Genomic DNA, 13,911 nt, shown 5'->3' on the forward strand with positions numbered 1-13,911 from the left:
AAATACCTCATAGTAGCTCTTCTCTAATTGCTCTACCTGTAAAAGGTTAAAAAATCTCACTGCTATGCAAAGGTAAAAGGAAGTGAGTGGGCACCTGGCCAAAAGAGCCAATGGGAAGGCTAGAACTTTTAAAAATTGAAACAAGACTCTTCTTTTGTTGATCTGATGTTGTTCTTGGGGAGAGGAAGATAGGGAGCAGTTATGCTGTGAGAGGCTTGGGACAGGTATGAAAAATCATCAGTATCATACCTAGAAACTATTCATCTAAAACCCCAGATATGTAAGTAGATCAGGAAATATCTAGGAAGACAAAATTAGGTTTATCCCTTTTATTTCTTTATGGCTTGTGGGTTCCTCTGTGCTAACCCCAGGCACTTTTGTTTGGCTTGTAACCTTTAAGCTGGACCGAAAGAGAGCTATTCTTGATGCTTAATCCTTGTAGGTTTTTTTTTGTTTTTTTTAAATCTAGCAAAAGCCTAAGTTCCCAAATGTATTTTCTTCTTTTTTTTATTAATAAAATTTACCTTTTTTAAGAACAGAACTGGATTTTTGTGTCTTAAGAGGTTTGTGCACATGTTGTTTAATTAGCTGGTGGCAACAGCTGATTTCCCTTTCCCCCCTCACCCCCCTTCTTTCTCAGCTCTTCCTCAGAGGATGTATGAGAAAGGGCTTGAGGGTACCCTACAGGAAGGAATTCCCAAGTGCATCTTTCTGGATTCTCAAAGGGGTTTTGCACTTGGGTGGTGGCAACATTTACCAATCCAAGGTCAGAGAAAAGCTGTAACCTTGGGAGTTCAATACAAGCCTGGAGTGGCCAGTATTAATTTTTAGAGTCCTTGCGGGCCCCCAGCTTCTGCACTTGAAGTGTCAGAGTGGGGAATCAGCCTTGACAAGCTCTGATCAAGATGTCATTCAGGAAGGGATAGAAGTGGATACCGTGCAATCTGAGTCTCGCTATGATTACCTCCAGCATCATTATAAAGACTCTGAAGACCAAGCACAGGCCAAATGGGAGCATCTGATACTGATGCTTCCTGCTGTAAGCAAATCTTAGAAATCTGCGGTAGCACAGTTTGAGAGGAATACGGAGGTATTCACCAGATCCACTGAAATAAGAAAATCCCCGTGGAACAAGGATGACACTACAGAGGCCAGGGACTATCAATCCAACACTTCAATTTTTTCATCCATTTGTTGAGCCTTTTGAGGCTAAGAATGGCTTAAATTCGCCTCATGCACTTCAGAACAATGAACATGACGGAGAAGAACCTTGAGAATTTTTCTTCTGAGGAATACCCTCTAATAGTCTCATATCTAAAAGATGAGATATCTTGTTCTGGATCAGATTGCACTTTGCAGGGTTGTTAGAGATAGGGAGCTGGATGAAGAACAGATAGGGTAGAGCCTGTCACTTGAGGGAGTATCTCTGATTCACCTTGTCCTTGATCCACTTGCCTGTGGTTGATGTAACCCATTCCTCCAGGAAACAGGAAATTCTGCCCCCTGTTTTTTCATAGGAATGTTACAAATGTATCAGGACACCACTGGCTGGGAACTTTGGAGTCTTTCCAGTTATAAATGGTCTTTTCCTTTAGATGGAAAGCAGGAAAAAACTTGAGTGAGCAAAAATCTTTTTCCTTCAGACAGCTGCTGGTACACAATCTCTAGACTAGTCTTTGAGCACTTCTAAAATTAAGTGGCTCACATAATAAATCTTCAAGGAAGTGTCCCAAAAAACCTAAGGGAGATATACTTGCATTTATTTTGGCCTCTTTTTTGTTTGGTGAATAAGAATGCTTACTGTTCTTTGCATGTTTAGAAAAGGACTAACTTCAGCAGTTAGGCTGAATGGGAATGGGAGTTGAGGCAGTAGCCATGGAGACTTCTTTTCTGAAAGCTTTGCTTAGATAGTTTACTAGCTTAAAACCCAGTTTCTGCCCTTAAATACAGAGATGCAACTTTGACTTCCTTGAGAGGCATATACATGTACCTAACAGCAGATTTTTCCCCCTTAGTGAGCAATAACCCACCCAACCTGTCTCTCAGACAAATCAATGTTTTTTGTTAATCTCAAACTATAGCGGATATAAAAAAATTATTGAAGTAATCATGGAGGAGTTTAAATTCATACCTTTGCGTGTCAGATATTCTGCCACCAGCGCCGCTACATGGACATAGCACATTGCTGCCTAAAGCATAATAGAAATAGTAAAAATGTTACAAATGGTAATTATAATGGAACTTCTAACACAAATAACTTACATATACAGAAAACATACTCATTTTTAAAAGCTCAAGCAGGCCCAAGTTTTAAAAGCAAGGCAGAAGATACAAATCCTAATCCTAATTGATTAGGCAATGGGTCTGGTTCACAACAAACCTGAGAAATCTTCTGTGGCCCAAAATATGGAGATGTGAAAATAGGTGTCTTAAATTGAGGGTGGTGCACCAATCACCTGGATCCAAGAAGGGAATAATAGAGGCTAGGGAGACCATGCGGGACTTCAATTTCTTGAGATAAGTGTAAGGAAACGCAGGTCTAGGATGGGTCTGAGACCTCCTTTGGCCTTCGGGATTAGGAAATAATGGGAGTAGAACCCTTTTCCTCTCAAGCTCTGAGGTATCTCCTGCATGGCCCCTATCTGGAAGAGGGCTTGCACCTCCTGGGCTAAAACCTGTGAGAAGGGTCCCCGAAAAGGAATGAGGAAGGGAAGGATGGAAATAAACTGGAGAGTGTAATCTTCCTCCACCATAGTTAGCGTCCAGCCGTCCGAGGTGATGAGGGACCATACCAGGCTGAAGTCAGAGAGACGGTCTGAAAACAAAAGTGGGGCAGGATCTGGTACAAGAACTGGTATAACTCCCTTGGGCACCTCATCAAAAGTTTTGTTTGGAGCCTCCCGAGTATCTGTGAGGGCCCGGTAGTGAGGCTGAAGCAGGTAGGGGCAGTTGTCTGCATTTATAATCCGTTTTGCTTCTTAAACAGCTCCTGATGTGAGAAGCAAACTGGTTGTTGAGGCCTGAAGTGTTTTCTCAGAGATGCCGGAGCACAGAGACCCAGGGATTTGAGAATGGCTCTAGAATCCTTCAGGCCGCAAACCTTCGCATCTGTTTGTTCGGAGAGGAGAGAAGTGCCTTCAAACGGAAGATCCTGGATGGACTGTGGAACCTCTGTTGGCAGACCTGAGGACTGGAGCCAAGAGCATCTACGTATGACCACTGCAGAAGCCATGGATTTAGCAACCATATCTGCCGGGATGCCTGTACCGAACCTGTAGGGAGACCCTAGTCACAGACTTTCCTTCCTTCACCAGCGTGGAAAACTTCTGTCTTGACTTCTGGGGAAGAGAGCCCTTGAACTTCATCATTGATTCTCAAACATTAAAATCACATCTTCCCAGCAACACCTGCTGGTTGGAGATGCAGAGCTGTAGACCCTCTGCATAATAATCTTTTCTGCCAAAAAGGTCTACTCTCTTCACATCCTTTGCTTTGGGGGTCGCTCCTTGCTGATACTGTCTGTCCCCCCTATTGGCCACCAAGAGCACCAGGGACCCTGGAGGGAGGAGGAAGTACTCATAGCCTTGAGTGGGAACAAAGTACTTCTTTTTGGTCCTTTTTGTCGTAGGAGGTAGGAAGGATGGGGCTTGCCACAGGGCTTTCATTTCCCATAATGGCCTCATTGAGAAGGTGGGCCACCTTTGAGGGGCCCACAGCAGTCAAGATATTGACCAGGTTGTGGGAGGATTTTTTGACTACCTCCACTTCCAGCCCCAAATTCAAAACCATACTTTTCAACAGCTCCTGGTGAGTTGTGAAGTTGTCGTGAGGGGGGATACATGCGCCCCAGACACTGCCTCATCCAGGGAGGAGGAGGAAGAAGCCTGCACCAGCAGGGGGTCCTCTTCCTCTCCTTCTGCACCAACCAGGTCCCATAGATCTAGGTTTTGAGGCTCGGTACCAGAATCCAGGTCGGGCACTGGCCATAGGGACAGGGGAGCTCTTCTTTCCGAGATTATGGAGTACAGTAGCTGGAAGAGAGCCCTGGCATCAGGGGAAACACCCAGAGGTTCCAAAATGGCCACTGCATCTGCACAGACCAGTGCCCACTGGGCCAAGTACTTGGCAGTACCCCTGTGCCCAGATTCGCCAACTGATAGGGCTGCCCAGGTGGAAACGGGAAATGGTTCCTCGAGTGGGAACATGACTCCGCTTCTGAGTCCTATGACAAACTTTCCTCCGAAGATCATGGAGGAGTGGTACCCACTGGTGCTTGGGAATGGTGCTGAGGTGGGAAGACCTGCATCAAGGCAAGCAGGGACCTAGATGGCACTGAGGAGGCTGGTACCAAATGGGAGCCCAGGGCTGCATGCTCCCTTCTACTCCCAGGCGCTGATATTTGTACTGTCAGCAACAAAGCGGTACCAACAGCGCCAGCAGATTCTTGGCCACAACTGGGGTAGACAGCATTGTGATCCTGCTGGTGCTGCATTGCCCCTCCAGTGCCGAAGGATGGTCAGGGACTGGACTTAACGGAGCCTTCCTATGAGGTGGAGTCGACACTGCTGCCCATGGAGCAGTGGCAGAGGAGTGGCCAGACTCAGGTCGCACTCCACTGTGCTCCCCATGTTTGATTCTCTTCACAGTTGGGGATCATCCCCTCTTGGCCACTTGCATCTTATGCTTTTTCTTCGGCACTGGTGAAGAAGAATGGTGCTGAGACACTCTCACGGCAGGAGGTGCACTCCACACTGAAGTAGAGGTACTGGGTGTGGAGTGCCCCAAGGGTTGGTCCTGGGGCCGGTTTTGTTCAATATCTTCATAAATGATCTGGAGGATGGTGTGGATTGCACTCTCAGCAAATTTGCGGATGATACTAAACTGGGAGGAGTGGTAAATACGCTGGAGGGGAGGGATAGGATACAGAAGGACCTACACAAATTGGAGGATTGGGCCAAAAGAAATCTGATGAGGTTCAATAAGGATAAATGCAGGGTCCTGCACTTAGGATGGAAGAATCCAATGCACCGCTACAGACTAGGGACCGAATGGCTAGGCAGCAGTTCTGCGGAAAAGGACCTAGGGGTGACAGTGGACGAGAAGCTGGATATGAGTCAGCAGTGTGCCCTTGTTGCCAACAAGGCCAATGGCATTTTGGGATGTATAAGTAGGGGCATAGCGAGCAGATCGAGGGACGTGATCGTTCCCCTCTATTCGACATTGGTGAGGCCTCATCTGGAGTACTGTGTCCAGTTTTGGGCCCCACACTACAAGAAGGATGTGGATAAATTGGAGAGAGTCCAGCGAAGGGCAACAAAAATGATTAGGGGTCTGGAACACATGACTTATGAGGAGAGGCTGAGGGAGCTGGGATTGTTTAGCCTGCAGAAGAGAAGAATGAGGGGGGATTTGATAGCTGCTTTCAACTACCTGAAAGGGGGTTCCAAAGAGGATGGCTCTAGACTGTTCTCAATGGTAGCAGATGACAGAACGAGGAGTAATGGTCTCAAGTTGCAGTGGGGGAGGTTTAGATTGGATATTAGGAAAAACTTTTTCACTAAGAGGGTGGTGAAACACTGGAATGCGTTACCTAGGGAGGTGGTAGAATCTCCTTCCTTAGAGGTTTTTAAGGTCAGGCTTGACAAAGCCCTGGCTGGGATGATTTAACTGGGAATTGGTCCTGCTTCGAGCAGGGGGTTGGACTAGATGACCTTCTGGGGTCCATTCCAACCCTGATATTCTATGATTCTATGGGTGCTGAGTTGGACTGGCTTGGCTCCGATGAGGGATGGACTGCTGCCTCCATCAGGAGGGACTTCAGCCTGGCCTCTCTTTCCTTCTTTGTATGGGGCCTGAAGTCCTGACAGATCTGGCAGGGGTTCCTGATATGAGTTCTCTCCCAGGCACTTCCGCACTCCAGTTGTCTGGTCACTCACAGGCCTGGGTTTGCTGCAGGAGGCACAGGGCTTGAAATCTGGGGACCAAGGCATGCCCCAGCACTGGGGGCAGATGAAACTCTGCCAATAGGGTGAGAAAATGTCAACTAACTATATACAACTAAACTACAACAGTCCAAACTGAGAAAATAAAGAACTGGGATAGAGAAACAAAGGAAAAGGACTAAAGTAAGACCACTGAATAAGGTTTGCCAAAGCAGGAGCCGCTGTTCCAGTGACTGTCATGAGCGGTAAGAAGGAAGTGAGAGGGTGTGGAGCTGGCCAGGCCCCTTATACCAGCACATGAGCACAAGGCACCAGGTGGCACTGGAGCCAGCCTGATGGATACCACTGAGGGAAAAAATCTCTGACGACTGGGCATACAGTGCACGCACACCTAACATGGAATAGACATGAGCGAGCATTCAAAGATCATTTTGTGTCACTGAGAACAAACATCCAGAAAGAGCTGAGACACATTCTACCTGCTGATTAGATATCTTCATTTACATTGATCAAAGCATATCTAATTGTTTTTTCCTAACATACTAGAAATACATATTTTCACAACAGAATGGTAGTATCACATAGCATTTTGTTGTGAAAAAAATCAATAACATTTATTTTAAATACATAAATTTTCTGCAAACACTCAAAATTAGAATTATTCAAGCTGGCAGTGTGCAACTAATTTGGAAACAAAAACTTAAATAGCAGCTGTTGGAAGGCTTCAATTACATTAAGGCTGTAAGCTACTGATAAGTGAGGGGAATTTCTAACTAGAGGGCATGCCTCCTGTAGCTCATGCAGAACATCCCTGCCTTAATATTACATCATGTTATGACAGTTTTACATATGTATTACATAGACAGTCAGAGACCATGGTAACTTATTAATTTTTATGGGCAGCATGAAAAGCTATGAGAACTATTAACACAACCGTTATCTAGCATGGGAAATGCTGAGGGAAAAACAAGCACACTGATTAAGCAGCTAAAATATTTTGCTTTTCATCTGCTACCTCTGAAAGATCCCCATTTTTAACATGAATTCTTGCCATGCTGTCTAGCCACGTCTTCCTGAGTTCAGGTGTGCTGGCATAAGACTTTGCCAAACTGTACTGGAGATCCACAAGCATTTCTGGATCATTCTCATGCTCCTTCATTTGAGCTGTAGCCATTAAGACTGTACGAATCCGCTTTGTCAAATCCTTTACGTCAGAAGAGAATGTAGTATGCTAAAATAAATTTTAAAAAAGTTTAAGAATTGTGTATTTTTTATTCCTTTCATAATCCAAGCGATAGAATATTAGACTTTAAGGAACTATTTTCAAACAAACTCTCTGGAAGCCTTTATGCAGTATGAAAAAGTCAGTACTAACCTTAATAAGTCTGTCATTGTTGGCACAGTTGTTAATTATGGAAAGAGATTGCTGAAATCTAGTTCCTCCAATTCCAACAACATCAGCGATCAGCTGACTTACTGAAATAACCACCTTGACAAGAAAAAAAAAAATCTAGTAAATGTATGTTTACATCCTGCAAGTATTCCTAAAAGATTTTTAGTTCAGAAGGTAGGTATGTGTTCTTTTTAATTGACAATTTTTTCTAATATGGTAACTTAACAGTAAAATGTCAAAAGCTTACAATTAATGACAAATAGACAATTTGAACTTACTGCAAACGTGTCTTCTCATAAAGGAAAGCTACTTACTGTATCGTAACTGCAGTTCTTCGAGATATGTGGTCCCTATCTGTATTCTACTCCGGGTATGCATGTGTTCCATGAGCCAGGAGTTGGAGAATTCTTGCAAGCAGTTTTTGCTGGATGGCACCTAACTCCCTGGTCTCCAAACCGAGGGTATAAGGGGCAGGGTGGATCAACTGCCTTTCCAGTTCCTTCTCTATTTTGAATCCAGATGTGATCCAAAGCAGAGGGGAAGGAGGGTGGCTAGTGGGATACAGATAGAGACCACATGTTTCAAAGAACTCGTTACAATAAGGTAAGCAACTTTTCTTTCTTCTTCAAGTGTTGGTCCTGTGTGTATTCTACTGTTGCTGACTGACAAGCAGTACTCAGAGGAAGAGAGTGCAAAGATGCAGGTGGTACACTGCTTGTAGAACCACTGTCCTAAAGAAAGTGTCAGAGGAGTCTTAGATCAAGGTGTAATATCTTGTCAATGTGTGGATGGAACTCCACGAAGCTGCCCTGCAAATCTCAAGGAGGGGCACTTCCTGAAGCAATGCTACAGAGTCTGTTTGTGCCCTCAGAGTGAGTCCTTGCCCATGTGAGGGAGGAAGTTGTTAACTGATAACAGAGTAGGATACAGCCAGAGATCCACATAGAGATTTTCTGAGAAGATACAGCTTGTCCTCAAACTCATTCTGCTATGGCAATTAACAGTCCAGGTGACTTTCTGATCAGTTTCATTCTAAGCAGATAAAATGCCAGTGCTCATCACGTATTGAGGGAATAAAGTCTTCTCTCCTTGCTATAGGCATAGGAGTTCGGGAAGAACACAGGTTAGTGCATTGACTGGTTTACATGAATTTCTAAACAATCCTAGGAGTGAATTTTGGGTGCAGCCAGAGTGAGACTTTGTCCTCATGGAATACTGTGTTTGGTGGATTGGCCAACAGGGTCCCAAGTTCACCTATCTTTCTGGCCATAGTGATGTCAGTCAGGAAGGTGACCTTCACTGACATGTGAGATATGGAACATGTAGTCAGTGGTTCAAAGGGTGACTTAGGTGGTGCCCGGTGAGTGAACAAGAAGTCTGCTCCTTTAGTCGGAACAAAATATTGCTTTCCTGCCCTCTTGGGGATAGGGGCACAGGTAAGCAGAGTGTGCCATATAGCTTTTGTCCATTCTAGTATGCCTTCATTTACCTGGAGTGTAATCTGACTGGATCCTGTAGGCTGTAGGATATCCAGACCCTTATGTTGAAAATCCTGGACCTCCTTTAAGGAGATTTGGAGCGCTTCTGCTACTCTCCTAACAGGTCTTGAGATTGTCTATGACTGTTTGGGGGAAACAGTGAGGCTGGAGCAATCACTTCATTTGGTGAGGAGGATGATACCCCTGTCAGTACCAGTGGTACCAGCTGATCTCGTTAGTCTTTCTCCTCCTTCCATGGGCTCAAGGGAAAGTTCTGGTTGACTCCTTGGAGAAGAGGGGTGGTAAAATTCCCTGTTGGATTGCACAGATTCCAGGTACCATGGACCCCAATAAAGCCAGTATGAGGGGTCAAAAGTCCCTCTCTCTCTCAGCATTGGGTACACCAGTCCCGAGGAGGAGTCCCTGTTAGTTTGGCCAAGGCTGGTTCAAGGAGGCTCTCAATCTTCTGTCTGGGCTGATCTCTTTAGGTGGAGGTGAAGCTGGTTCCCCCAGTACATCCAACTCTTCGGACAATGAAAAGGTTGGATCCGGCTCCATCGATGATGCTGTTGGGGAAACCATGACTAGTGGATGGGATAGGAGAGAGACTTCTTCCAGAGACACTGATTCCCACTGGTGGTAGAATCTCCCTGGTTAGGACTGATCCTGATAACAAGGGAGTCTGTGAGGATGAAAATATCTTCCGAAGTGGTATAACTCATTGGTCCCTTTGGAGGTTGTCTCGTGTCACTCTGTACCATCAGAGTAGGTGTACAGGGCAGTTCCTTATGGGGCTGTGATGGTACCGTCGATGAATGAGTTTCTGACAGTACCAGTTTTTGACAGTACCAGTGGTTCCCGGTCTTTTAGGTCCCAGTGTTTTGTTTAAGTTGGTACCCACAGTCCGTGTCAAAGTTGATACGGAGGCTGATATTGAATGAATCTTTCTTGTATGTGCCTTCTGATCATGCCCAGGAGGCTTAGGAGGGGGCCTAAATCCTTGTGGCCTGGGTCTGAAGGCTCACCAACTTGGGCGGGGCTGGGGAGGAATCTTTCCTCTTAAAAGGTATAGGAAGGGATCTGCTTTTATGTTTGTAAGAGTGCCCTTTACTCTCATGAGAGGTCCCAATGAATGACCTTTCCCTCTGCTTCTGTCTGCTCTGGAGTCTGACACAGTGCTAGTGGGTGTGCTCCTTGATGACCCTGGCTGATATAGAAAAGGGTCTCCCAAGTTTGGGTCTGACTGAGGCCTCATTGTGCACTCTGTAAGGTGCTTCCAAAGCCAAAATTCTTGCATCTGCCGTGTTCAGCTGGGGAAAGAGTGGCAGAAAGAGTCTGCACTTAGTGGAAACATGAGTTTCTCTGAAGCAGTGGTTGTTCCAGACTGAAAAGAAGCAGGGGCAAGAGAGAGTTTTTGAAGCCTGGTATCCTGGTCATAATCTAAGTCCTATGCTGGGAGACCAGGAGTTTAGCTAGGGTAGGGATTTTAAGACTACCTAACGGGGGAACTCTAAAAAATAGCAATGAAAACTAAGAACAATATGTAATTTTGAATAATTACAGGAAGCAGAGAAAAGATCAGTTTTGGGCACTGGCGGATTCCAACTCAGGCCATGTGGCAGTAAGAAGAAACTGGAGAGGGCGTTGGTGCAGAGCATATGAGTAAGGGGGCAGATGTGGAGCAGCAGACGCTGCTTGTAAGAATTCTCTGGACTCAGGTACATGGAGCGCATGTGTCCCCACAGTAGAATACATATAGTGACCAGCATTCAAAGAGCAACAGTAGAATCCTCTGGTCTGGAAACAGACCCACATAGGTCACAGAAGCAGCAGAAACTCTCAGTGCCTTGGTCCCAACCTACATAAGCCCCAGAACTGTATCACAGTCCCCGTCTGCTGCTTCTCTGCCACCCCACACAGATTCTGCAAGCAGCTCTGCTTTGCTGATACCTTTGGGTGTTGGTGGCAGCCCTCCTTCCTTCCATCTTATAACCCAACAGTCAGCCTCGAGACAGAGGATTCTACTGTATATAAGTGTGATGTTGTCTGATTAAAATATGACCATGTAGATCATTGTTGCTACCCATATTATATAATTGCAACAAATCTTGTACAAAGTGTGTCAAGTAAGGTGTCTATGGAAATGTCTGACTTGCTGAATATGATTATGCTATTTGTATGCACGTATCATTTTTGTATCTAAAGTTATGAATATTAACTATATACCTGTATTTCAAATGTTTGCTCATGTGGTAACATCCACAAGGTAGTTAGCCTGCATACCTTGAAGAAACTATTCAAGTTAAATGGCTCATCGAGAAACACTTAACTCACAATGGACCATAGGAGATGCCTATCTACACTGAATGGACTTTCCTGTGATGGCCTCTACTATGATCAAGCAAAATCATGCATGGACATGTGACTTGCCCATGTGATTCAAAACTCCATCTTGTTACCTGTAATGTTCCACAGAGAGAACAATGGGAAGAAGCTTTAAAAGGCCCTGGAAACATTTCCCTTTTGCCTCTTTCCTGCTCGAACCTCTGGACTATGGACTTACACTAATGGTAGCATTCTAACCAAGGGACTGATGACCTTTCAATGATTTGGAAGCAACCAGAGACTAGACTTAAGCCTGCAGTTTATTCCACCACTGCTACAAACCTGAACCAAGAACTTTGCAATTATTGTATGTATTTGATTCCTTTAGCCAATTTTAACTCTCACCTTTCTTTCTTTCTCTCTTTTTATAAATAAACCTTTAGATTTTAGATACTAAAGGATTGGCAACAGCGTGATTATTGGGTAAGATTTGAGTTATATATTGACCTAGGTATGTGGTTGGTCCTTTGGGATCAGAAGAACCCTTTCGTTTGATGAAATTGGTTTTAAATAACCACTCATTTTTAAGTCTAGTGTCTGGGTGCTGAATCCAGGACTGGAATGCCTAAGGAGACTGCTTTTCTGACTTCTTGTTAGCCAGCGTGGTAAAACAGAAGTTTACTTTTTTTGATGATTTGGTATATCTTTTTTCCCCAGTTTTGGGGTGTGTCTCCTCTATTTCTCAGCAGTTTGTCCTGAATTTGGTATTCTCAGTTGTGATCCACGGAGGCACGGTTTGTTGTAAACCCTTTGCAGAGTTTAGTTAACCCAGCAATTTACATACCAGGTATAAAACAAAACATTTGCTACCCAGAAATAAAGTATGACATGACATTTTCTAGCAACAACAATCAGACAGCCCAGTGTTTTACTGCTATTTTACTACAGTAAACAGATTTGCACTACTACCTTTACATCAAATTATTTGGTTGTAAGCTGGAACTTTTCTGCAAGATTTTTGCCTCACAAAGGTGATAGAAGAATTGTGTGACATGCATACACTATATTCACATGAGATGAACCTGTATGTTAATAACTGCAACAACCCCAGAACTTAGGTCACCCAAGCAGAGAAGCGGGTTCTTTTAATACTGTTTCAAAGCTCTTAGTTTGGAGGACTGATGGGGAAGAGAAGAGAAAAAGAAGGGGAGACCTAGGAAGATGACAGGTTGATTATGCTTTGGGCCTGTCAGCCTTCAGATATAAATTAATCAGACAGTTATTTTAACATTGTGACACTGCAGCCTATATTCTTCATAGCTGTATGATTATAATGTAATTATGATACATTTTGAACAAGATGGGTCATGTGAGGTGAGGTCACTGGAAAAGTTATGATTTGCTAAATATGATTATCCTATTTGTGTGCATGTATCATTTTTGTAACTGAAGTTATAAATATTGACTATGTATCTGTATTCCAAATGTGCTTACTCCGAGTAACATCCACAGCTAGCCTTTCAGGTACAACAATGAAGAAGCTAGACAGGGCAGAAGGCCCATCAGCAAAGACAATGGACTACCAAAGGGCTCAGCCTTCCTGTAAACGTCCCAGTTGGCCTGTAAGTAATGGCCGCTATGACTCAGCAAGGGCACCTGACCAGACCACATGATACTGAACTCCATTTTGGGTACCTGTATTTTTCCACAAACTGGGCTGGGAACTGAATTTGGAACAAAGGGTTCCAGCCATGTGGTAAAGCTATATAAGGTGGAGTGTGACACCATCTGGGGGCCTCATTCCCCACATAAGAGAACTCCCGGAAACACCTGAAGAACAAAGACTGAACTGGGGAAAGCGTGCTCCCAGGCTAAAGGGATTTCTAGCCAGTGTATGGAAACCTGGTGGACTGCTTGTATCACCAGCAAGGGTGAGAAATTGCTAATTCGTATCCAATCTATCTAGTATTTTAGGCTAAGTTTAAGGTTTTGTTTATTTGCTAGGTAATCTGCTTTGATCTGTTTGTATCACTTAAAATCTATCTTTTTGCAGTTAATAAACTTGTTTTTTGCTTTACCTAAACCAGTATGCCTTTGAGTGAAGTGTCTGGAGAAAAAAAATCTCAGCTTGGTTAACACAAACTTTTTGCATATTCCTCTCCACATCGAGGGAGGGGCAAACTAAGTAATAAATCCATACTGGTCGGAGTTTTGACCAGGGCAAGATGGTATAGCTCTGGGGACTTAGTCTGGGGAGCTGGGGATTATCTTGGCTGTAGCCTCTCTATTGTTGGTTCATGCAGTGGCTGTAACTGCAGCTGTGTGTGTCCCTGCCTGTGTGAATGCTGGTGGCAGTGTAGGACTGGGAGTAGTCTACAACTAGCTTGTCACAGCAGCACAGTGTGAGAGGGAGCCCAGGTTGGTGAATCAAAGGGCTCGGTGCTACATCAGTTCCAGGTAGCACCTCAGGGTGACAACCCGTCACAAATATGATCTTTTAAAGCTGTTTTAGCAATTAGAAAAAAAACATATAGAGCTGCTTTACCACTAATATCTCTTCTTGCCTGGCCTACTTAACTCCTTCTCCTCCCCCCAACCCCCATAATGGTATAAACAACTCAATATTAGTTCAAAAACAGTTCACCATATTAATTAGTAATGCACATAATTTATATTTCATAGTTTTTCAACTGCCCTCCCAGACAGATATAGTCAATTGTGGGTCAGTTTTAAAAATATACGATACAACCCAAAGATTTTACACATGAAAAGA

At 44.2% G+C, this 13,911-nt stretch overlaps 1 protein-coding gene across 17 annotated transcripts in view; it reads right to left on the reverse strand.

Annotated features, from left to right (window-relative positions):
• Nucleotides 1–13,911, reverse strand: part of DOCK9 (dedicator of cytokinesis 9) — a 331,662-nt gene that overhangs the window by 40,509 nt on the left and 277,242 nt on the right. For all 17 annotated transcript variants that reach the window (XM_075129522.1, XM_048854041.2, XM_048854093.2 and 14 more), the window contains 3 exons: nucleotides 7,318–7,431; nucleotides 6,958–7,173; nucleotides 2,132–2,189 (listed from right to left, as the gene is read on the reverse strand). In XM_075129522.1, the coding sequence (XP_074985623.1) occupies nucleotides 2,132–2,189; nucleotides 6,958–7,173; nucleotides 7,318–7,431 (388 nt within the window). The remainder of the gene's footprint in view (nucleotides 1–2,131; nucleotides 2,190–6,957; nucleotides 7,174–7,317; nucleotides 7,432–13,911) is intronic.

This window comes from Caretta caretta, chromosome 1 (genome assembly GCF_965140235.1).
Source record: "Caretta caretta isolate rCarCar2 chromosome 1, rCarCar1.hap1, whole genome shotgun sequence".
NCBI classification, from domain to species: Eukaryota; Metazoa; Chordata; order Testudines; family Cheloniidae; genus Caretta; species Caretta caretta.